The 25,230-nt window shown below is 38.5% G+C and overlaps 1 protein-coding gene across 1 annotated transcript in view; it reads right to left on the bottom strand.

The window, feature by feature from the left end:
• Nucleotides 1-1,393: 1,393 nt before the first annotated feature.
• The window catches only part of SH2D4B (SH2 domain containing 4B), an 81,232-nt gene continuing 57,395 nt past the window's right edge, over nucleotides 1,394-25,230 (bottom strand). The window contains exons 7-8 of the mRNA XM_088130187.1: nucleotides 3,793-4,013; nucleotides 1,394-1,486 (exon numbers count right to left, since the gene is read on the bottom strand). Coding sequence (XP_087986313.1) covers nucleotides 1,394-1,486; nucleotides 3,793-4,013 — 314 coding nt within the window. The remainder of the gene's footprint in view (nucleotides 1,487-3,792; nucleotides 4,014-25,230) is intronic.

Genomic DNA, 25,230 nt, shown 5'->3' with positions numbered 1-25,230 from the left:
CATTGCTTTAGCATAAAATCCAACATTGATCTAGCCAGCAGTCAAGGCTTGGAGGTGGAGGAAACCAAAATATCCACGGGGTGTTCCTTTTCTTCACTGTATATTCTTCTTTATCAAAGATACTTTCCAGATTGTGCTTGTTGCTAAATTAACTTCTTGACTTGTATTTAATCCAGAATGCAATGAAGGGCCCACTGGAAAAAAGTCTCCTTTACAATTCGCTAATGGGCTAATGGTGAGGAAACAAGAAAGAAGATCTAATGGCTGCTAATGTCTTAAAGAGGGCTACTAAACAGTGTTTCTGGACTGCTGGAATTTATGCCTTCAACATCTCTTTCTACTAGTCACATAAGGTCAGACTAAGTATATTGGCAGCTACCTCATTAGTTTAAACCTGGATTTGCTCTAAAAATCAATAATGGACACAGCAGTTCTTCTGGGAACCTAAGGGATAAATAGAGGGTACTTAACTCATCCATCACCCCATGGATTGCTGCTTTTGCTCTAACCAAGCAGTAATACAAGAAGTGAGGTCATCTGGGAGAAAAGGAGTAGATGCCAGAAGATTTCTATTCAATATTTCATTCTTCTTGCCGTATGAAAATGATAGATTATTTTAAAAAAAAAATCACTCCTCCTCCAACCTTATATAATCAGGAAATACCTGAGGGTAAAGAAATCATTCTGCAGTCATGATCCGTAAGTCCAGAGAATGCTACAGAGAATCCCACAAGCCCATTTCACAAATGTATGTTTCTCACCCTTACCAAAAATTAACCTTTGAAGTATTTCAACCATTTCGCCCCCCCCCCCAAACTGGAAAGTGTGGGTGAAGGGACATGTCATGAAATCCTCACCTACTGCCTTGAAACTCTGGAAGATGTCACAAAATCTTCTACATTGCAGGTTCCCAATGGCAGTTTCACTGTTGACAGCAAGTATTTTTAAACTCTATTGTCTTAGGAAAAATATACAGTGTATCAGAACAACAAAGAACCATTCATAATTTTTAACAGACAATACCATTCAAAGAACTTTTGGACCATTGCTACGCACTAGGGTCAATCGTGTCATTTTGCAGTTGTTAATGCTGAAAATCATTTGAAAAATCAAAGGGGACTGATCCTTACTGGGAGTTTAGCTGTATTTAGGAGTACAGTTATACAAGTATTGGCTCCATCTGCTCTCAGCTTTGTATTACGTGTGACATAAATAATGCATGCAGAGAGAAACTTGGATCATCTACATAAGGCATCTGTTCATAAAGGTTGCAAATGATGAGCTGGTGATAATAAGTACCTTACTTTTCAGAGAGGGGCTCTTTTCCTAATAATTTTGGTTCTTCAGAACCTTTACTAGAGTCCTGAAGGAGGAGAAGAAACCATAAAAGCAGTCATTCAAATAACAAATTATAGTCAGGAGTACTCTTCGTCTGTCTGCAAGGTTCCAGAAGCAACTCTCCACCAGAAGATGTTATTATTTCTTCCTGCAATGTAAAATAAATGTCATCAGCGGCATGAAAAATATTGTTGATTAGAACAAGTCTTCAGTTTTACCTATATCTCAGGAAATTTGAAGTGCTTCTCAGTCTACTTAGATGGTCATGGTCCATCTAAGACCATGTTGTAATGTTGCAAAATTGTCCGAGCATTGCTGATTAGGAATAAAGCAGTGGGGTGAGGGGATATGAGCATGATTTTGAAAATATTTGTTATTCATAATAATTCCCTTTAACCTGTCCCATAATAACTGAGCTCAAACTATACTTTACAGTAAAAGGGGATCAAAATTGAGTTCAGGTCCTAAGACAGCTACAGAAAACAAAGTTTTGAGACTGGCATGAATGGCGTGTGCCATATATCTGTGCCAGTTATTCACTTAGCCCTAAGCTGACAATACAATTTTAGGCGCACACACACACAGCACAGAGACCCAGGTGACATCCTCAGTGAATCTTCACCTTAAACAATCTATCTGCACAGAGTTTTCTGAGTCATGATAGTTTCCTGTTATGCTTCCTGTGGTGCAGTTGGATGTAGGCAAACTTTGTTTTTGGAATCACATTTAAAAAGCAAATTGAATTGAATAATACAGGCTAGACAGGCTGGTGCACTGCTGCATTCTTTTGCAATTGCCACAACTGGTTCTGACTTTCTCCCATCCTCCCTCCCTCCCTCTCTCTTTCTCCCTTTTCATGAATGTGTTGTTCCAGTCCATTCAGATGGAAAAGATGCTGGAACTAAAGGCTGGAAACATAAGGAAGAGACAATATCTCAAGAAGACACTGTTCAATCTATTCTCCAGATGACCACATTAGAGCCGCCTGCTCAATTCAAGGAGAAAAATTCTCTAACTGGTGTGTCATAGCTACAGCCCTTAATCTCTCCCCCACCTCAGAAAATCAGGAGACATCCCAATCTCTTTTATTTTGAATGTCAGAAGTTAATGGGCATTTTGTTTCAGACAAGTCTCTCTGTGCTACCTCCCTAGAAAGAGGGCCTTTTTCTCCTACTTATTTAATTCAAGCTGGACCACTGGAGGGTAAAGAAACCAGGCACCAAAGTTGTTGAGGTCCCCGCTTGTGATTTTTCAGATCTCTGAGGTTAACTGGTCTTCTTGATGTTGCTTCTTCTTTGCAAGTATGTTCAAGGTTGCACTTAGGCAGTGATTTTGTGGGAATGCAGAAGGTGGGAGGGGACCAGATCTCCACTTCTGGACAATCTTTTTTTTTTTTTTTGTAATGCAAAATTGTAACCTCTATGGCTAAATGACCCAACTTGAATACATTCATGTTTAACTTGGTGAAACCTCAGAACCAAACTAGGTGTGGTCTTATTGCATATTTTTTGGACAAGTGTGTTTGCACATGTGGGAGTGCTAAATAAATGACTGGCACAAAGGACAACCAGATGTAGTTAGAACCATGACATGGTAAAGAAAGGTTTTCATCTGTTGTTTGCTTATTTAATTCTACCATTCATTCCACAGTATTCTCAAAACAGCTGATATTGCAGATAAAAACAAGGCAAGAGAAACATTAAAACATGTGAAATCATGAATGTTCTCCTGATTAGAAGGACAGGGTGATGAGTATCTGCAATGGGGAAAAAAACCCAAAACCTATAATTGGGATTTTTTTCCCCATTCCTATTAAATAGGACAATTCCAAATCACCATAAGGAAAAATTAAATTATTCTTGGTCTCAATCTGGCTTTCCCTCATGCCAACTGTTCAAGAAATGTATCAATCACACAAGGACAGACTATTTGAAGAAGTCTCTATTGAGACTTCCAATAACTAGGGGTGTGTTTAGATTACTTCCTCCCCATATGTTTGACTGACTCTATCTGACACTTTCTATAGGAACAGGATTCAAATGCACTTCAATACAAATAAGAAAGAAAAGGGGGAGGGAGAAATAGTTTGGAATTAATTCTCTCCCATTGCACTGGGGATTTCAAAGAGTCCAATACTTGAGTTGCAAGTCTATTGATGTTGCTTTCTCTGAGCCTTCCATTACAAACAATACGTGGTACTGTGCTATAAACAGTATTGAGCAATAGAGCTACTATATATATCAGTTTCCCACAATGTCCCTAGCAAAAACCATTCTGGGCATTACGCAATATTACAAACAGAGCTAGAACCAGTTTATTTAGTGCCTGCGGCAGCTGACCCTATCTATAAATATGAATTTTGTACAGTAGATCAAATGCTCAATATATCACTCCTTTCTTTTGAATTATTTATTTCTCAGCTTCAGTGACTGGCCTTTCCATAGTGAATAATACCTTGTGGAAATCAATAAGATCTGTGAGTGTTGCATGACGGTTGGGATCCACTCCCAGGAAGCTGTAGAAATCTCCAGATGCATCCACCAGGAAATGTTTGAAGCCATTCTGATGCCGGTAAGACAGGGCATATCCCCAGATTTTATCACTGACCCGCACTAGGAATGTTCCTTCAGACTTGTTCATCAACAGTTCTTCTGCCTCTTGCCGAGTAATAATACCTACCAAAATAAAGCAAAAGTGTTTCATGTAGCTGGCAGTTCTGGCAGGTTCTGGCCTTCAAGAAAGAGAGAAAGCACAAAAGAAATTATTACTCATAGGTTACTGGAGATCAGATCAGTTTTAATCAGGCTTTGGGACAGACTATGGGTTGCTTTGGTCATCTTGGGGATGACCTATGCTAGAAACTGAGTGGGGAGCAGTGCTACTTCTTCTAGACTGCTTGATATGGTGGTCCGGTAGGATTAAGCTCTGTTGGTAGCATTTTGTAGTTGATCCAGTCTCTCCTCTTGGGCCATTTCAAATTTCTACTGCTTGGAACTTTGCTTTCCAGCAGGGTTTAAGGTGTGGCTGTTAACTTCTAAAGCCCCAAACAGCTTATCAGAATGATTTTTTTTCCCGTTGTGAACATTCGCGGCAATTAAAATCTGTAGCAGAAGCCCTTTTGAATATGCCTCAGAAGTATATCTTTCTGGCACATAGCACTTCTTTTATGATGCTCCCAGGCTATGAATCCAGCCTGAGAGTAAGTTTGGTCTCCATTCTGTAAAACCTGTAAATGCAGTATATATTTCTTTAAATACATACAGCACTTCATATTCAATGGTTTTATCATTCATATTTTATTTGTTTTGCAGGGAGCAGGGAGTGTTGAACACAGAATCATTCTACAGCCTTCCGGTTTCTAATCCTATATAAAATATATGGTCAATTTGCAGCTTGTGGGTCACAGATACTTCTTAGCCACCTTTTACAAGTTCCTAGAGCTATCAAGCTTTTCCTGGGGGCCAGATGCCCAGCTGACTGAAAAGAAATTGCTAGTTTTCTACCATCATTAGTGGTCAAAAACCAGCAATTATTTTCCTGTAGACCAAGCAACAGCCAATCAGTTGGCCACTGGGACATAGCAGAATTGTTAGGAGTGAAGAAACCACAGTTCTGTTCACTCCCTCTCACTAAGCACAGTAAAGGCTGTAGAAAATTGATAATGCTTATCAGAGTCACTGATAAACCATGAGCAGCCCTGCGCAAGATAATTAGGAGTGACAAGGAAGCCCTGTTGCTTTCCACTGTCTCCTAGCAATGTTAGTAATGAGCCACACTTCCCCATGGCCCTCAGTGGCAGGAAACCAGCAATCTTAATCAAAAATGTCTGGAGAACAGCTCAGTATCTCTCTAGTTTCCCATTGCTAGAGGCAAAGGAAAACTTGTCTTCCATAAGAGAGGAAGCACCACTGCATGAATTAATTTGGATGGCAATATTAGTGAATCAAATAGAAAACCTTTATAAGAAAGAAAGAAAGAAAAAACTGGACGTAAGCCGACGAAACAAAAAGGATTCTGGGGAAAAGAAGAAATGCTGGTTTGATAGAATGCGACCTGTCTGCCTTTCCTAACTTCGACCCTGTTATCTGCTGATATATCAGAGGAACTCAGAGAAAAGAAGGGTTTTCAGAGGCAGATATTGGAGATATGACTTTGCTACATAAGCTGACAGAGAGAGAGAGAGAGAGAGAGAGAATATAGTTATGTTTTCCACAAAAAAATTTACAGGTTGGGAGAGAAGATGATACTACCTCAGGTTATGTACATCTCTCAAGCACAGGTTTTGTGCCTATGATGAGACTAGAACTCACAATCTCTTGGTTTCTAGATTGGTAACTTAACCATTACATCTAACTGGGGTGTTTTCTCTGTCTCTCTCTCTCTCTCATACACACACACACACACACACACACAAGACAATTAAGCAGTCATCAATAAAGGGAATACTTCAGAATCAAATGCATTCAATCAATATCATCCTCCTTGAAGCAAGTTCTCGCTTAGTTAATGTAAAAAATTTCAACCTCTAGCTGCTGAGTGTTCCCCTTTATTGATGACTGCTAACTCCTCTGCTAAAAGCACCAACAGATCAAACATGTTTGTCCTGAGTCCAGCATGATGCCATTAGTTCAAAGGCAGATGCTGAGATTTTTGTAATGACTGATCATCCCTGGACAAACCTTCTGCTTCTCTCATGGTGAATTTTCCAACAGGCCAACTATGATCAAACTTCATGCATTGTTGTATTGTCAAAGGCTTTAACGGCCGGCATACGATGGCTGGTGTGGGTCTTCCGGGCTGTGTGGCCATGTTCTGGAAGTTTTGTTTCCTAACGTTTCGCCAGCACCTGTGACCGGCATCTTCAGAGATGACCTAGAGAAGTTCCTGAACCACCTAAACAGCGTCCACCCCAATATACAATTCGCCATGGAAAAAGAAGTGGACGGCCAACTTCCATTTCTAGACACGTTGGTCATACGCAAACCAGACCTCAAATTAGGACACAAAGTTTACAGAAAACCCACCCACACAGACGGGTACCTACACAAAAACTCCAACCACCACCCACGTCAGAAAAGAGGCATTATCAAAACCCTCATGGATCGGGCCAATCGGATCTGCGAAACCCAATTCCTAAACTCCGAACTTAACCACCTTAATTGGGTCCTACAAGCGAATGGCTACTCCAAGAATGAAATAAAAAGAGCCATCAAACCAAGAAAACAACATGCGACTGAAGAAGAGAAACAGCCACCCACCAACAAAGTATTTCTGCCCTACATCAAAGGGGTCACAGACCGCGTGGGAAAACTGATGGAAAAACACAATTTCCAAACAATCTTCAGACCCACCAGAAAAATACAATGTGCTAAAATCAGCAAAAGACAAAAGGGATCCCCTCACCGCCGCAGGAGTATATTGCATACCATGCAGCTGCGGGGAAGTATACATCGGGACCACAAAACGAAGCATCCAGACCAGGATAAAAGAACATGAAAGACACTGCAGACTACAGCAACCAGAAAAATCTGCAGTAGCTGAACATGCTCTCAAGCACACTGGACACAAAATCCTATTTGAAAACACAGAGATACTGGACAACACCAACAGCCACTATACCAGGCTATACCGGGAAGCCATTGAGATTCACAAACACCAGCACAGCTTCAATAAAAAAGAGGAGAGTCTGAAAATCAACAAAACCTGGCTACCAGTCCTGAAAAATACAGCCTGCAAAAGGTCAACGAACTCAGCTCAACCACCAGGACGTGTGAACAGTTCACACAATGAACATACTAATCACCCCCAGCAGCCACTCATTAACAATTCAATAGAAGAAAAAACCCTGCCTAATCCCCAGGAAGATACACACATATTCTGACACCAAAACAAGCAGCCACTCAGTAACCCCCCCACACACACACCCAATCCCCCCCTCAGATCTCTATAAATACCCACAAAAGGGTCACCTCACCCTGGGCACAGAGAGAACTGCTCCTGTCTGTGCTCCTACACTCTGAAGATGCCGGTCACAGGTGCTGGCAAAACGTTAGGAAACAAAACTTCCAGAACACGGCCACATAGCCCGGAAGACCCACACCAGCCTTCATGCATTGTTGCTCATACAGGCCAAATATTGGAATAATGGAGATTTTAAGAATTCCGTTGTCTCCAAAATTCATATCCAACCACTTTATCATAAGGGCTGGGAGCTACCAGATGTAACACTATGCTTGCTGCACTAAGGGGCATCATTGCATATGTTTCATTTTGTATAGCAATGCAGGAAATTGGAAAAACAAGGTCAATGAATCAGGGTAAGGATTAATTCTGTTGGAGGCCGAAACCCCATGGCTCTGACTCTTCAGCACCTTCTGACCACAAGGGGGTAGTAGAGTGTAGAGAGATAATTCAGCATTTGCTCTCTGTCTATTCTTTATCTAAGAGATTCCTAAGATGACATCACTTCCTTCTGCCTTTCTTCCCAAGAACATGCTCTTGGACTCTCATCCTGATAGATTGTAGCTCGCTAAGGGCTAGGTGCTGCCTGTAATGTCTCTGGAAATAATTCTCCTTTCTGTTCTAGTTATAAAATCTGCTTCGCTGATCATTGCTTAAGTCAGATCCCTGCTCTCAGCAACGCTCACACATCCAGAAAGAATGGTTCTATCTCCAAGAATTTACTCATATGGCTTGAAGAGTATAATCAATTATTCTTGGTGCAAAGTGATTGGAGGCCTTGCTGGCCACTGGGTGGAGCCAAATTAAGTCTGCTTTTTAGCTTGACACTTTTTGTACTGCAGGGTGTAGAATATGGAGTCGGTATACGGGTTGCCTGCTGCTCTCAAAAGTGTTTTATTTCTGGATTAATCAAAATTTGCCATGTTTTGCCACATTCTTAACTCAGTAGATTCAGCCTGCATATTCAAAGATGTTCTGCCACCAGCCCAAGGTTGCTAGTCTTGCTTTGAAAAACAAGGAGAAGGGGCCAAGCAGTAATTACTCAGAGATAATTGCTGTCTCCCTTCACTACCTAGCTAAATAAATGTACAAACACCATCTCTCTGGGGAGGTGTGTGTATTTGTGAGTATGAGTGAAGGGCATGAAAACTAGGAGGGGGCTGTTAAAAAGATTTAAATGTGTTCTTAGGCTTTGAAGCATCATTCCCTGCTTTCCAAGTAACATTCAAAATGTTTGCATTCCATTAAAGCCAAAATCTAAGCTATGTGCAAGAGAGAGAGAGCAGTATTCATCTTCCTAAATAAAGATGAAATGGCATTCTGACTACAAATTTCAGATAATCCTCAAAATACTCCCCAAACATCTGTGGTGTTTCGATGCTCTTTGGTCTCTCTGTCTACAGCTTCTCTGTCCTTCCATCCTTCTTTGCTCAGCCAATGACTCTGGCTTCATTGGTTTAATCAGCAGTTTAATCCAATGACTCTGAGGATCCACATGACTTCTTACCAAATGCCACTGTATGAAACATATCAGCATGATACCCTTAAAAAGAATCTCATGGATCACTGCAATTACTGAGATTAAATGGTGGTGTGCAAAATGCAACCTGGGACAGACAGAACAAGAAGAATGGTTTCTTCCAAACACAGAACTGCAAAGTTTGCTAAATTATCATTTAAAAATGGAAGGCTCCTGAAGATTTTCGGAACAAAATAAAATGTTAGCCTTAATATCTGAAGCTAAGGAGAGGTAGACATGGATAGTCCTTGGATGTGAGTCCAACAGGAATTACAGGGCTAAATTGGGAAGGTGAAAAGGCATCTCAAAATGTGGCAGTGACAAACTACTTCCATGAGGTTACCAAGAAACATCTTGGAGGAGATCACCTGCCTCTGATTGTTTCTGCTCATCCCATCAGAACTAAGAGGGAGGACATGCTCCTGGTCCTTCCATTAAGCAATGCCACTTTGCTGGACCCAGGACTTGTGCCCCCTCTGTTGCAGAGCCTCCCCTGTGGAAAGCTTTCCTCCAGACATCCAGGTGGCCCTGACTCTGCTAGCCTTTCATGAGGCACCAAAGTCCTGGCTGTTCCCACAGGCATTTGGGCCAGGAAGCGGACTGGTTTCACTGTTGTTTTTTTCTGTTGTAAGTTGGTAATGATGTTTTGACCTCAGACATTGGTTATCCAGATGGTTGGTTTAATTTTATTGTTTGGTTTTAATTCTTAGAGGCAGCTCAAAGTCAATGCTATGAGATGAAGGGCCATATAAATTGTTTAAATAAATAATTAAATACATAGTAAGGAAACTGGTATCATATGTCCATGAAGTCACCAGAACTCAATTTGAAGATGACTTTAGTTGTTAATATTTGGCATATATAAACTGTATATATGTGTGTGTATATATACATATACATATACTCAATGTTCCTCCTATCCTGAATTTAAGATTCTCCGCATCAGTTTAGGCTAACTCAGTTTTCTAGTTGTGTGCAATTAACAGTTTCACCCTTCTGAAAAGCTGTGAGAAAAGTCATGAATTTAATCCATGTCCCATTCCAGGCTGTTTGAACACTAGAACTTGCTATTACCATAGGAACACTGAACAAAAAACCATCCAGCTTTTCTTTGGCCATGATTAATAGACAAAGCACACCGAATGTGCTCTAAATCTTGTTTCTTTATTCCAAACCAGCTGTTCACTTCCTTTCAAATACTACCACTGCAGGAAAATCACTGTTGGCTTAAGCTCAGCTTATTTTTCTCACCAGAGCGTCTTTTATTTAATTTCATTCCTAGTCAGCCATTGTGAAGGTGAAGATGAGAAATGTTGTCAGATTTAGGAAAGAGAGCGAGCGAGAGAAAGAGTGTGTACAACACTGAATTAGCTTGCCCTGAAAGCTGAAATAAGTTCTCAAATAGCTTCTCAGATAAATAAGGCCTATTAGTAAGACTCTCACTAAAGCTGTGACTAACAGTGCTTTTCTCTACAATAACTCTGACTCTGCTGTCAATTTGTCACTTTTTTCCATGCCTCTGATTATTGCATCTCTCAACATGCAAATCACTTGTGTATTTTAAGCTCCTGATGTTCCCCACAGCTGGAGAAAATGTTCTCCAATTGGTTTTTGCTTGGCTCCACCATTTGCCAAGGCTGTGTCTTTTACAGCAATGGAAACCTTACCTTCTGGGGCTCAGAGAAATACTGTGCTGTTTTCATGGCAACAAGAAAGCAAAGACAGAAGAGGAGAAAACTCACAAACGTATTGTTGCTCGCCTCGGGATGGTTATTGAAAAATAAACAACATCTGTGAAAATCCTACTTGAACACTTGAAATCAAGTGATCTTGCTTCCTCACTCTTTCTCCAGAGATTTTCTGTTCTGAATCACTGTTGCTGTTATTTGAGTTATTTGAACAATTTTGATGTCTGAGGCTATCAACAAGGCTGACCTTTTCCTTTTTATGGTCCCTACAGATTGTTTTAAAAAATCATTTTGTTATACATTTTGTTTACAAAACCATGTAAACCACTGCTTTAAAACAAAACAGGTTCGTGTTCACATTAAAAATTGAGCATATTTCTTTTTTTATTATTATTATTTTTATTTACAATTTCCTGAACAACTATCTTCAGATATTGTTTGACGTCTTGAACCTTAGAAGGAGCTCAAAAGCAAACCTGGCTTTTAGTGCTTGGGAAAATTTACCCAATCTTTAACTACTTGCCCAAAGAAAATAGTTGAGAGACACTGCTGAAACTGCTTGACAAGACAGCCATTTCTGGATGAGTCCTATAGTTGAATACATGTTGGAGTATTCAGAAAACTCAGCCCACTTGTTCACTTGTTTGAAATGGTAAATTCTTACAAAAATTCTGTGATGCACAAAATGACTCTGTATTTCCCTGGAGTGTTACAGATGTGTCACTTTTGATTAAGGTGGCAGGGAAGAGGAAGGAAGAACAGGTGGAAAAATGAATCTAGTCCACCACACTACAAATGGTCTTTCTAAATATTACGGCTCTTCTATTGTTTAACTTGAAGCATTAAAAGAAGATTAAAAACCTCTTTTTAAACAAAGCAATGCAAAGTAAATCAAAAACAGCTGGCCTTGGAAACTAAACTGCTGGAGGGACGTGCCATCTGCCAGTACAAAAAGCCGAATTCACAGACTCACCAGCAAGAAATGATACCCAACGTGCTTGTTCTGCTACTGGCAAAAGTGCAATCTGCAGCTGGGAAGAAGCAATGAGGATTAACTAACATGAATGCAAGGTAAAAGAAAGAAATCCTCCTAGGCAGTCTAACATATAAATTTTAGAGAGACCCCAGAAAAAAAAGTTGCTGGCTATATATTCAGGGATAACTTCAGCTTTTCTGAAAATATCATCTTGGTTTCCCAAGGAAAGGTGTGGAAAATTCTTAGAGGTGAGCATCAAATGTTCTGGTGTTAAACCATGATGCATCGGTGAATTCATTTTCCCCATTTTATGTTTCAATAGCTAGCTCTTTCCCCCAGGATCCATGGAAGGACAAGAACCACACCTTCTGAATGTTTGCATCTGACCCAGGAGATAAACCTGTGCCAGTAGGAAGGCTTCTTCCTCTTGGATCAGAACTATGGAGATGTTGTCCAACACAATTGGGAAAGGCTGCAGCTTGGGTGCTTGTAGAGCAGTTACCAGAGAGGCAAGCCTTGGAAAGAGAGGTGGAAGTAGAATCAAAGCTGAAGCCATACTATGGTCCTTATCCAGGCCTTTGGTCCCACTAATGCTACTTCTCTGTCCAGGGTTGAGGACCAGAAGGAATTCTCTAATTCAAGACTTAGTTTTCCAGCAGTTTCCCTGCAAATTAGTTGCTGCACTGCTGTTGACTCGTGGTTAAGTTCCCATTGTCCCTGAACTTTTGCTGCATCTAGGCTAGTGAACGGCTGCAGAGCACTTTTCAAGTTGCTGTCAAAATATTTTCCCTGTGTTCACTAACAAGCCACGCTGCACAGAAAAGGTAGCCTGCTGTATTAATTGTCGATGCATGTTGTTGGTAAAGTGGAGTCGCAAATTAATGCCTCTTTGAAACCAACTGTTGGTTCTGATTCTATTTTTTTTTTCCCTCTCCTCTGTCTTTCCTTTTGGCTGTCACAAACTACCATAAGGACCTAGCACCATCATTTAGTTGGCTGTATTTTGTTTGGTGGAGTGCTGAAGACATCAGGCTAGAAACCAGGAGACCGTGAGTTCTAGTCCTTAGATACAAAGCCACCTGGGTGATTTTGGGCCAGTCCCTCTCTCTCAGCCCTAAGAAGGAGGCAAGGGCAAACCACTTCTGAAAAACCTTGCCAAGAAAACTGCAAGGACAAGTCCAGGCAGTCTCCAAAAATCAGTCATGGCTGAACTGATTTAAAAAAAAAAAATCCCACACTGAGACAAACGAAAGATGTCAACTCTTCCCCCCCCTTTCTAATTTAACAGCAAACCCCTCTTTGCCAGATTCAACAGATTTTAAATGCTGGAGAAAATTATTTTCCATTTTTAAGCAAACTTCTAAGCAAACTGTCTAGATCATCTTCCAGATTCCCCAATTGCCTGGACTTTGTACAGAAAAATGTACATAGAAAACTTGCATAGAAGAATGTGCAGATTACTGATATTTAAGTACAAAACTATGCATATTAGGGAATATAGTGTGATGGAATGAAATTATGAAGGCCAGGCTCAGGGAGATAAGCGTTTTCTTAGTTCACCGGAGGAGTGTGGGAAGTTCAAGAGGATGAGGCTGGCACTTCCATGAGGAATTCACGGTGTTGTGGCTGGCTGGCTTGGGAGCTGGGGTTTCAGTTTGGGGAGATTTTCTCTCTAGAAGTTGTAGCTAATAAACACAATAGAACTGAATTTGCACCATGAATTCCTCATGGAGGTGCCAGCCTCATCCTCTTGAACTTCCCAAACTCCTCCAGTTAACTAAGAACACGCTTTTCTCCCCGAGCCTGGCCTTCATAATTCCATTCCATCATAGATAGATAGATAGATAGATAGATAGATAGATAGATAGATAGATAGATAGATAGATAGATAGATGTAATTAAAAATGTTAACATGAGGTACATTAATGTAACAGGAGGTATAGATAGGAACCCACACACTCAGTAGGTATTGGTAGCATCAACTTGCAGAAAGCTTTGTTTTATCTTACTACCAAGTAGCTGTAAAAGGTGGACTGAATAATAATATGTGTTAACTCTAATTCAGCACCATACTCTAGGATGAATACACAGGGATCCACAGCCACAGCCACACACACACAAACAAACACACAAGGCAAGCATTCAAAACCTAATTCCTTTTTTCTAACTTATTTATGAAGAAATTTATGACTGGTGGTAAATTTCTATAAAACCAAAATTATTTTCTCGCTCATCTGTACCCTGATGGGTCTCCCAATTTTCTTCTCCACCCACATCTGTCCCTGTTCAGCTTTGCTGTCCATCTGTTTTATTAATTGCATTTTCCTCTGATCACCTACCTTCTGTCTCTATCAGCCTTTGCTTCAGTCTCTTTTAAATTATTTAGTTCAGCCTTTTCCAAATTAGCTTTAAGTGACTTTATTGCAATTACTTTCTTCCAATCTCTCATTGGTTTTCTTGATGAATTAGATTTCAACGTTTAAGTCAGTGTCTGTGTTCAGTTTCATATGGATGTCATCTGTTCCTGACCTTAAAGTCAGTCTTCTCTTCAGTTAAATATTTGCCTTTAGGGCAGTCCCTCTCTATTAGATTGGATGGATGGATGGATGGATGGATGGATGGATGGATGGATAGAGAGATAGAGAGATAGAGAGATAGAGAGATAGAGAGATAGAGAGATAGATAGAGAGATAGAGAGATAGAGAGATAGAAAAATGGATCAGATCAAAAGGCTATCTAGTGACCAACCAACTGGGATTCTGATGAGTAGAAAGAAATGAGAACTATTTCTTCAATGGTTGTTTCCCAGAAGATGGTCAATCAGCCTTGTTCCATTTAGTTATCATTTTGATGACATTATCTCCTAGGAATTGGTCTGAATTTCAAAACATTGTATATTGGTGGTCTGAACTACACATTATGATAGCAGATTCCATAGCTTAACTATGAACTTGGTGAAGTCTCTCTTTTCCTGTGTTCTGAAGACCATGGGGAGAGATGGGGCGGGGGATGAACCTCTCAATATCCATGTTTTCTATACATCTCTTTCATATTCCTCACTTGACTTTTTGCAAATAAAATAGCCCAGACAGGATTCTCCAGTTCTAGTAGACAGTTTTTTCAGCTCTACCTTTTTTGGATGTGACAACCAGTTCTAAACATATTTCAAGTATGTTTGCATGATACTGATTTATCTAAAGGTATTATACCCTTGATGTTTTTTTTAAATAATAATAATAATAATAATAATAATAATAATAATAATATTATTATTATTATTATTATTATTATTATTATTATTATTATTATTATTATTATTATTATATCCTTCACTTCATGGGGTCTAATTTTAAATTTGCTGGGGAGGGTAGGTTTCAGAGTGCCACTACTTTTCTAGCTCTACCATATTTTTTGGTGAGATGTAGGAAACACAGCAGAGAGTTGCTCATGTTTCTTGTACAAAATACATTGTACGAGCGAAGGGGTATTATAATATTTGCTGGACTACACACTGTACAGATGGGCATTTCACCAGTACTAATAATTAAATCAATGCAAATGTGTTCGGCTTTGGTTTGCATAATCTCAAGGAAAGAACTTACAAAGATTTTAGAAGTGGGTAGCAAGTACCATAGTTCAATACATGTCAGAGGTGGAAGCTGGAACTGGAAACTGTTCCCATCAAGACTAAATTCGCTGCTTCTAAGCACATTGTTCTGGGTTCCATGACTCCTTTTTCGATAATAAATGGACAGCAGAGTGGATAAAGAGTGCTATTAGAGGTAGGAAAATACCAACCCCCCCCATTTTTTTTTTTTTTTTTAACAGGGAAATTCCCATGGAGTGCCTATCTGGAATTTACACTCAGGAGAAACAGTAACTAAGAGGGGATTTTAGTCGGAAATGCAATAGTGAGAGAAGCAAGGATGCAGGACAGATGAACATCTCCTGCCCGAGGGCCATAAACTCGATCCTATTTACCACACAATCTGTTCTTCTTCTTTTTTTTTCTAAGAAGACTCATAGAACTAGACATGATTAGTTCCAGTATGGGTACAAATCTCTCTAAAATTATCAGCTCCATAAAGGGCTAGGAAGCACAAGAATTCTTCTGGGTAGAGTAGATATTTTAAGTGAAGTTCTGTTGATGCTTGAGGGAGCCATTTGAGAAGAAAAATGTCATTCCTCAAAAAGTGTGTCCTATGTATTTTAAGGCCAAGCAAGTGTGACTGTCAGCATATAGCAAGTTTCTAATGGAATGAGATACGGATTTTTTTTAAAAATGGAACCATTAAAACTCACTTCAGTGTAAATAGGATGAAACATTGGCATCGTTCCAGTAGTATCATAAAACACAGATATTTTTAAAAATCATTTTATGGGAGGAGGGAACCCACTCATTACTCAAATATCCAAAACTTAGCCTCATTTATTCAGCTGTTTTTAAAGCATTTTTGCATTTCAAGTAAACTGTATATCTCTTTGGATCTCTATTATTACTGGAAGAAAATGCCTTGGAAAATCAGATTATTTAACAAGAAAATCTCATTAAAAACCTGTTTTAAAAAACAGAGTGGTCATTTTACCTATATCTTATATATCTATTGTAAAGCTGAAGAGAAAGGTTACCATCATCGTTCTGTAAGATTTTTTTTTCCTTTGTGGAAAAATAGGACATGTTCTGTGTCAGCTACACAAGAGTGGTGCAAGTTCCTTCATAGCTGAATACATATTTCTTTTCTGAGTTGCGAAGATATAAAATCCTAGAACAAAAGGGAAAATCAGCTAGAAATGTCTGTAAAATTTCCACAGATCTGCCTGAGAAGTGCCAAACTGCAAGCTTCCTGGGACTATCAGCTGCAAAAAGTGTAGCCTAATTATAAACACTTAAAAATAGAAACTTCTAGAAAAAGAGGTGTGCAGTGATTATAATAAAGGAATTCCACATAGAAAGGGATCTTCACCTGGAAGGTGTAGCAGAGTCCAGTGCATAAAAGCCTATCCGGAGCCAATACCTCTATCATTTTTTTTCTTTTAATTTATTTTATTTTAAAGATTAAGAAAATATTTGTTCTGTTTCATTAATAAACATTTGGGGAAATGTTTCAGAAGTTGTGAAAGTGAGAAAGAGACAGAGGCTCTCCTGGCCGAGCTCAGATAGAATGATACATGGAAGGGGAGAACAATGTTGATTTTCATTTCACAGCTCTTTTCAAAGTGTGAAACTAGTTATTAACCTAAAGCATGTGGTTCATTGTGTGCTCCATATTATGCAGGCTTGTAAAGAAAAATATGTAATTTGTGATGCCACCTCTATTACGTTTCATGGGAAGCTGACAAAGCCTTTGTTCCAGTTAATTAGTTTGCAGGGGGAAAAATGGGCATTTTACTTCCATCTCTTGTAGATGCTCATACATTTGGAGCAAACACAGGAGCATTTGCTTTGATTCCCCCTTTGTCAATGACACGTGAGCATCCGCTCATCAGATGAGACTTTGTTTCATCAATGCTGTGTATCCGGGAGGAAAGCTGAAGAGGCCCAAAAAGCCAGATCCAGTACCCAAACTGAACTGGTGGGTGAGATTAAAACAGGTTGTGAGTCTTAAGCCACCTCCTGACGCCATAAAACTCCTCATGAACAAGAACACAGGAAGCCATTGCTTACCATCCCTTCTAGCATGGGACAAAGAGCTTCGATCAATACATGCCTTCCTCCAATGGTCTAGATTGGATTAGACATTAGCATTAGGGAATGAGGCTAAGTTTTGTACAGATAAAAGAACATGCAGCAGATACACTGGCTGAAGCCCCACCACCACTTCCCCAACTGAGGAACATGTGGGGGGATTCCTGGCAGGTCTACTCATTCCATCCATACCCTATCTTCTGCAAATCTATGATTTTGACAGATCTACAGTACAATCCTGTGCAATCTAGTCAAACTTAAGCAACACTGAATTCCATGGGATATGTTTCCAGATAAATGTACTGCTGCCTTTGGCTGCAATATGAAAAGCTTATGGGATACTGCGGGACTTCCTTATCAATAGATTTACTACCACAGTGTCAAAACTTGAAAACGGTCTGGGTGAAAAAGGTGCTAATGGGGTTGTTCTCAAAGCTCCTAATAGGGTTTTATGACTAGGGAGGCTATTGCTGGTCTCTCTGCATAAGGCATTTGCTGTTTCTGCAATCGTCTTCCTCACTTGCTTTAAACTTGCTAATAAAGTTTAAGATGGACTGTTGACTATAGTAATTGTTATCAATAAAATCAACCCACTTTTAGCACTTAAAATGATGATTAAAATGTTCTGGAAGGAACGGGATGAGAAAATAAACCAAGAAAGGCCAAGAAAGCAGTAACAATGCAAACTCTGTTTTGTTCTATGTGTTTTAAGTGATTTTACTTGTTTTAGTATACCATTTTATATGCCATCATAAAGAATGCTCAAGGACCCAAAGCAGGGAATATTCAACTGTATTAATAAAAAGAAAAATAAAGCATATTTAAAAACAAATATAAAAATGTGCTTCTTAGTAATGCGTGCACTTCTCACTTTTACCTGATTAACAAACCCTTCTAAGTATTTCTAGCGCAGTTTTCTCAGCCGGAAACTAAAATGTTTACAAAAGCCTAGCCTAAACTCTTCATAACTATGAGAAGTTTCATCAAAGAAAATCCCACTGAGAGCAGTATCTTCTTCTTTTCAGATCCTCAGGGACATATTAAAGTATTATAAAAGTATATTTCAGCACCACTGTCCCTTCACACTTCAGGGCTGCATTACTGCTCCATCACAGTAGATTAATTCAACAAAACAGACTGTTTTGTGACAGGCTGTTTTCCTTACAAAAAGTTCAAGGAAGTTGAAATCACCCCTGAGGGATCTTCATGGATTTTTCATTACAAGAGCATTCAACATGAAACCAAGTTCCCCGAGTTCTAAGTAAATCTTGCAATTTTGAATTAATAAGATGGCATTTAAATTTAAAGTCTGTTCAGGGTTTTGCTTCAATTTGCATCCAACTCCTTTTGAATAAACTAATTCACCTCCTAAAAAGGCTCCACAAAATCAGGATAAGTAATGTTCTTTAAAAATGGATGGATCCATCTCTTATCCTTGATAAATAATACTGCCAGCTTGGAACTTCTCATTTCAATTATCTTGGGAAATATTTTGCATACACAGAGAGAGAGAGTTGTTGAAATGCTATGAACCATAAGGCTCCTATTCTCTGCATCAGTTTTCCCCCAGTTGATACCCACTACATGTCAACAATGACTCCCAGTTGGGAGTTGGGAGATGATGAGTGTTGGTGTGATGATCTGGAGGCTGTGCTGGATAGGATCTAGAATAACGTTGCCATTAAAAGTATCTAAAGTCAAGTTTTCATGGTGCTCATTGGGGCTGTACATACTTTGAAAATGGTTCAGAAGAAATGCTTTAGACCTTGGATGAGCACAGAACTTCTCTGCTATTTAATAAAGCTGTTTTAAGGAGAAGGGGTCATACCTTTTTTAGAGCATACATGGAAACCTGGAACAGGAGAGGCTGCTTTCATGAAGAGTGGAGGGGGTTGTGCTCATGCCAGGTCTGAAACATTTCTTCTGATCATTTTCCAAGGGTGAATAGCCTCCGGACTTATTATTAGAAGATATGAGGAAGCACATATAATTGGAGTGCATGAATCAGATCCAGTTTCATTCAAACATGCACCTCAGTTTGGAAGATTAAATCAAGTTGTTCTGAACAACATCTTCAGACTGGACTGGAATTAATTCAGACTAGTTCAGATGTAGAGAAAACACTCAGATATGTCCAAATTGATTTGGAATATCTCATCATCCAAAGATTGGTGAGCAAAGATTCTGAGAATTTGTCCAGATACTTGACCTAAATATTATTGATATAACACTGTTTACATACATGGCATTTTTGGAATAGCAAGCAAAAGGCAGATATCTTACAGATACAAGGAAGTAAATTTAGACCTGGAAAGGAACCCTTGTAGAAGGAATGAATTACATTCCAGAATTTGTTTCACTTTCACATAGTTTCAGCTGCTGTAAAAGGCCATTTGAAATATTGAGGTATCCCCTGACTGTAATAGAACTCCACCTTCATGAACACGTACAATATCTTGAACCATACAACCATTATTTATGAATATATTAGGTATACAATATATATGTAACAAAATATCCTCCCAGGCCATGATCTTTCCTAAATTAGGCAAACTCTAGCCCATATATGCATACAGAAATTTATACTGAAACTAATTTGTCTAAAACTAATAAAATGTTGTCCCCCTCTTGATTTCATTCAACTCCACGTCTTTGGCCTTTTTCCAGTTTTAGAGTTCGACTGGAACCACATTAATAAGCAGCTTTTAATTGGATGCCCTGTTACTATAAGGTTTTCCACACAGGTACCAGCCAGGTCTGCAGGAGACAATTTTGATCTGCCTCCTTTTATTTATTTAAATAAATAAAACCACTCCTTACTTTAAGACCCACTTTGATCTGTTTACAATAAAAGTCCCTTAATAAAATGCTTTCATACCAGAGGTGGTACAATTTTTTGGCAGATGAAGAGGCCACTTACTCTTGGTTGCCTTGTAGCTTTGAGCCACTGCTTCCAATAGCTAGGAGAGACTCCAGCAGATTTCCTGTGCATGGGCAAATGCCTCTTCTGAAGTTTCCAGTAGGTAATTGGAAGCACTGGAACAGCCTTCCATACATGCCCAACATGTGTGCAGAAACCTCTTCTGGGTTCTACAAGTACTGGTTGGATCAGAGCTGGCAAAGGAAACAATGTGGCTACTTCACTTTGCCGTTAGAAATCATGCAGATTTACGGTGTGAGGCAGATTTGAGGGGTGTTCCACTTGAGTTTTGACCAAAACAAAGCAGTTGACAGTCTGTGCACCTTAGTCCCAATCTAATGCAACTTTGCCTTTGCCAGAGAATGTCACAAGGATAGTTGGATAAGTTAATCCAGAAACTTTGGCGTTGGCTCCATTACTAAGCAGAATGTGAACATTGTCTTTGGTGAAAAATAACTAAGAGTCCATGGAAACCTCATAGTTGTCGTTTATGAATATCCCCAAATGTTCACCACTTTAGAGGACAGAACTAGGTTTGCCACAGAACCCCCTTGCTATGTCTTCTAGAGTGGAAGATGCTATCCTATCAAGAGTGTTGATTTTTTTTTTTTTAATATAGAGAGTAGAGAGGAGCCACCATTGTCTTTAGTCACATTTCTTTCCCTCCTTCCCTCCCTCCATCTCTTATTTTCCAACACTATTCAGATAAGAGGAATATACTGTATATTCTAAGTTTATTAGAGGAAGAAAGTTCTCTCATAATAAGGTTTCATTTGGAGAAAGTTTTGTTGTGTTTCCAAGTCATTTTAATTTCTCTTGTTAGATCTATTTTTCCATGGATTTGTCTGATCCACCAAGATCTCTGGTAGTGGATTTTGTAGAGAGAAAAATGTTGGACTAGATCAGATACCAAGATATCTCCCAACCATTCTATGATTGCAAGAAGCCATGAAGATATTTTGCAGTAGCAAATTCCCTGTGTTACAGATACACTGTGTGAATTAATTCTTCTATTGGACATGCCAACATCAATAATTAAAAGAAGGGATAATATTGATTTAATTGACTTTGTTTCCTCTCTCTTCTGAGTTTACTGTCAACAGAGTATAAATGTTTTGTTGACAACTTCAATTTATTCAATGATACATTTTCTTGACATAGTTTCAATTATTTAGTGATGGAAGAATAAAAAGTCTGGCATGTTGTATGGGTATTGAATTGTCTAAAGGTTAATTGGGCAACTTGGTAAAAGACAAAATATCATATTACTGTCATTGATGAGTTACTCAGTTGCTGATTCCTATCCTTTACCCTTCACTGCTTTTCTCTAGGTAGCCAGTTACAGAGATCTGCATCTGCTGTGTTTAATTGGTAATTGTTGTTAATATGAAAATAACTGCTTATTCTAGAAGCATTGAGAAGAAAGCCCAATCTGAGTACTGGGGAACATGGAGAAAATGAAAAGCATGGATACACAACTAAGTCAGACACGAAGAAACTGAGGTAATGTAAAACAGGGTTCAACCAACTTACATCACTTTAAAAAAAGAAGCTTTTTTTCCCCCCCAAATCATCAGGAACATTTGGGGTGCACAACTGAACAGAGACAATCAGACTGATTGCCTGGCTGCCTCTTTATTGACTGCTTTCAAATATTGTCAAGAAAGCTATTCAGTCAGTGCTTCAGAATCAAGTTGGTTTTCCATCTGCTGATTCTGATTGCATCACAAGTTCAGAAGACTTCTTCTAGAGCCTGCCAACCACTTAATCTTAATTACTAAAATTCAGTGAATAAATATCGAGATTTAATTAGTGATTTTGTATGTGCCTGAACGAAGGGAATTTAAAAAAAGGGGGGGGCATTATTTGTTTAATTCAATCTCAGAAGATCATCTACTATAATACCAGTGATCCAAACTGAATAGCATTAATAAACTATATAAGTACATTAGAAAAAAGGCAATCTGTTCTGAATGTAAAACCAGGAACAAGAGGTTGTGAAAACCAAGAGATATTGAAACTAGTAGTTATTCTCTTAAAACATTTTGGTAAGAAAGAAAGCTTTAAATGTGTAATATGATGCATATCAACAAACTCAGGGTGGCCATAAAGTAGACACTCCATTGGAAGTGATGTTCTGACATGGGAGAGAAGAATTACCTTCTTTCCCTATTTAAACCAAGTTCCTGGACTATGTTCTCATTCAAGGTTCTATGAGCTTGACCATCCCTTGCCAACTAGAACGTTTCACACATCTGTGCTGCTGCAGTATGCAATTTTGCTGATTGTATTATAATATATTAGGATAAGCCTTCAGTTCTTAACAAAGTTAACTAGCAAACTATACATGAAAGAAGCATCAGACAGCTGATTCTGCACAGATGACTTTTTACAATGGGTAGGAGAAAAGCCAGCAAGCCAGCAAAATGGAAATACTGTTGGATATCCCTCAAAATGTGTGTGAGAATCAGCACGAATAGCTCACGCATTCCTTTTTTTAAATAGTAATTTTATTAAAAATTACAGTTACAACAGTAAAAACGAATACAAACTAAAAAATAAAAGAATAAAAAAAGAAGGTACAGGAAAGAAAAAATAGAAAGAAAAATAGAAAAGAAAGAAAAAATAAGAATATAGTAAAGAAATATATAAGTGACTTCCCACTTTCATCACAAATATAAACAATTTTAATAACTTATCACCTTCTCTTAAAATACAACAAATGATCTCTTCTTCCCATATCCCATCTCTTATCTATAAACAAATCCTTAAAGCCTTGTCATTTCAAACCTGATATCAGCAAAGTCCATTAAGGGTTACCAGAGATAACAACACACCTATTTTAACCTTGATCAAATAAACCAACTTTATATTACTTCTAACAATATTGCTGTTTAGTCCCTTCAAATAATGTCCTACAATTTGATTTCTTTTCGTTTTTTCTTTGTCCCTTCTCACAACATTCATCAAAGCTTTAACAAGCCTCTTTTATAAATCCAATATAGGAAAGTTATCCAGGTCACTCTCTTGGTTTGTTATTTGTATGTACCTTTTAATTATTAAGACATCAGCTGGTTCCTTTTGTATGTCCAGTGTAGCATCTTTTCCCATATCATTCTTGTAGCCTGTCATTTGTAAATCCACTTTCAACTCAGTCTCGATCTTGTCAGATAGAACTTGTTCCTCTTCTATAGCATCTTTTAGACACAGTCTCTCCATAAAGGCAGACACTCTTAAAATTAACTTCTGGGTCCTTTGTTCAAAAATATCCTTCAATATGTCCAATGTTTTAAAATATTTTGCTTCATTCTATATTTGTAAGTTGAATTTAAGTGTTCTTCTGTAACTGTACTCTTTAGTTCCTTCTAGTTCCCTCTCATGTCCAATTTTTGAAGTCTTACCTTATGTTTTTTAAAAAAAGAATTAAAAACAAAAGCATTTTCCCATAGGAAGGATTCTTTATGATTAATTCCAAAATCTCCTTTCAAATTTATATGGACCCTTAATCCATTTGTAAGTTTCTAAAATCAAAGTTTTAATCACCCTTCTGCTGTTTATTAAAAAAAAAATTAAGTTCTTAAACTTTTAGTTAAAACTTCTTTTGCTAAGGATTTTATTTTTTTATTTATTTATTTATTTATTTATTTATTTATTTATTTATTTTCAAATTTGTATGCCACCCATCTCCCCCAAGATTGAAGGAAACTCATCCGGTGCTGTAAATCGTGTCAATCCAAAGGTTCCTAATAGCTGAAAACCAGTTAACAAGCAATTTTTGAAAGTGATTAGAAAAGGAAGTATGCGAACTTAGTGTCCTTTCAAAGGCACCAACCACAGTTTGAGCAAGATGGTTATTCCCTCGTCTCCCAGAGCTCTATATCTGCTTGAGACCACTGCCTTGTGGTCTCCTGACAAGGACCAGCTGTCTGGAGCACTTGTGGGTGATCTCAAGTCCTCTCCTTGTCCAGAGATAATTATCGAAGAGCCGGTCTACTCACCGGCCCTTCATTCCACCAGTCATCAGCTCTGCTTATTATGGAGCCATCTTCAGTTCCTCATTTCTTCCCCAGAAGTCAGGAATAGCCCACTCCTTCCCATTTTCATATCTGATCCCTGCTGTCCACAAAAATGAACTCATGAATTCTGTATATTAAATAGAGCATGTACACACACACACACGCACACACACGCACACACAACCTGCCTTCTCTATTTTCTAATGTTATCTTGCTATTTCTCCACTGAAATGTCAGTAGGTTAAGTACAGCTTCCCACTGTTTCCTGAGTGGCAGCATTTTTGCTGTCTAATCCTTCTTTATAGTGCAGCATAATCACATCCATTTCCTTTGTATGATTGTACAAGTGCAAGTAAATCCAGTGAGGGCCTGATCATGAACATAATGTTGCCTTGAGGAGCCTCAGAAATTTCACCCTGCCAAGGAAGATTTCAGACTGACAGTTTAAGTGGCTTCTGCCTACAGACAGAATCAATAAAGGACTCCCTGTAATTTGTGCAGCCACAAGGTGAGTTAGGAGGAAGACCATTTATAAGAAAGTTGCCTGAAGGGTCAACATTTTGCCATTATGTTCACAGTATTCCAATTAAATCAAATGAGAAAGAAAAACAAAGAATTAAACTTCAGTATTGGAGGAAGTAGATATTAACACTTGTCACTCTAGACTCAGAACTTTTATTATATAGATGGACTAAATTTATGCAATTAATTGCTAGCACGTTTTCAACTTTGAAAATTTCTTCCCTATTTCAGTGACGTCACTCCATGGGTGATTATGAAATAGCGTAATTCAATCTATTGATTATATGATCCCTACTAGATTGGACTGCCAATTAAGTGTGATAGAGATACATTGGAAGCTATAATTTTTCAGGGCAGGAATGACAGTTATATCAACAACCATCTACATGTCCTATCAGTAGGAATGAGAATAGTTGCCTCCCCTCCCAAAGGCCTCATACTTTAATTTACACAATTATTTTTGGAAATAATAAAACATTTTAAAAATTGGAAACAATAAAAAAGAAAAAAGAAAATCAACCCCCCTCTCTTGAAAACCCCTTGCCACCAAAATTCAGCCATTTTGCTGTCAAATTCCACTGTCATCATCTATGGAGTAAAAAAA

Source organism: Python bivittatus, unplaced genomic scaffold (genome assembly GCF_059951505.1).
Source record: "Python bivittatus isolate LINGU-HERP-01145 unplaced genomic scaffold, Pbiv_v1 ctg000050_np1212, whole genome shotgun sequence".
In the NCBI taxonomy this organism is placed as follows: Eukaryota; Metazoa; Chordata; class Lepidosauria; order Squamata; family Pythonidae; genus Python; species Python bivittatus.
This window is presented reverse-complemented; position numbering and strand designations above follow the sequence as displayed.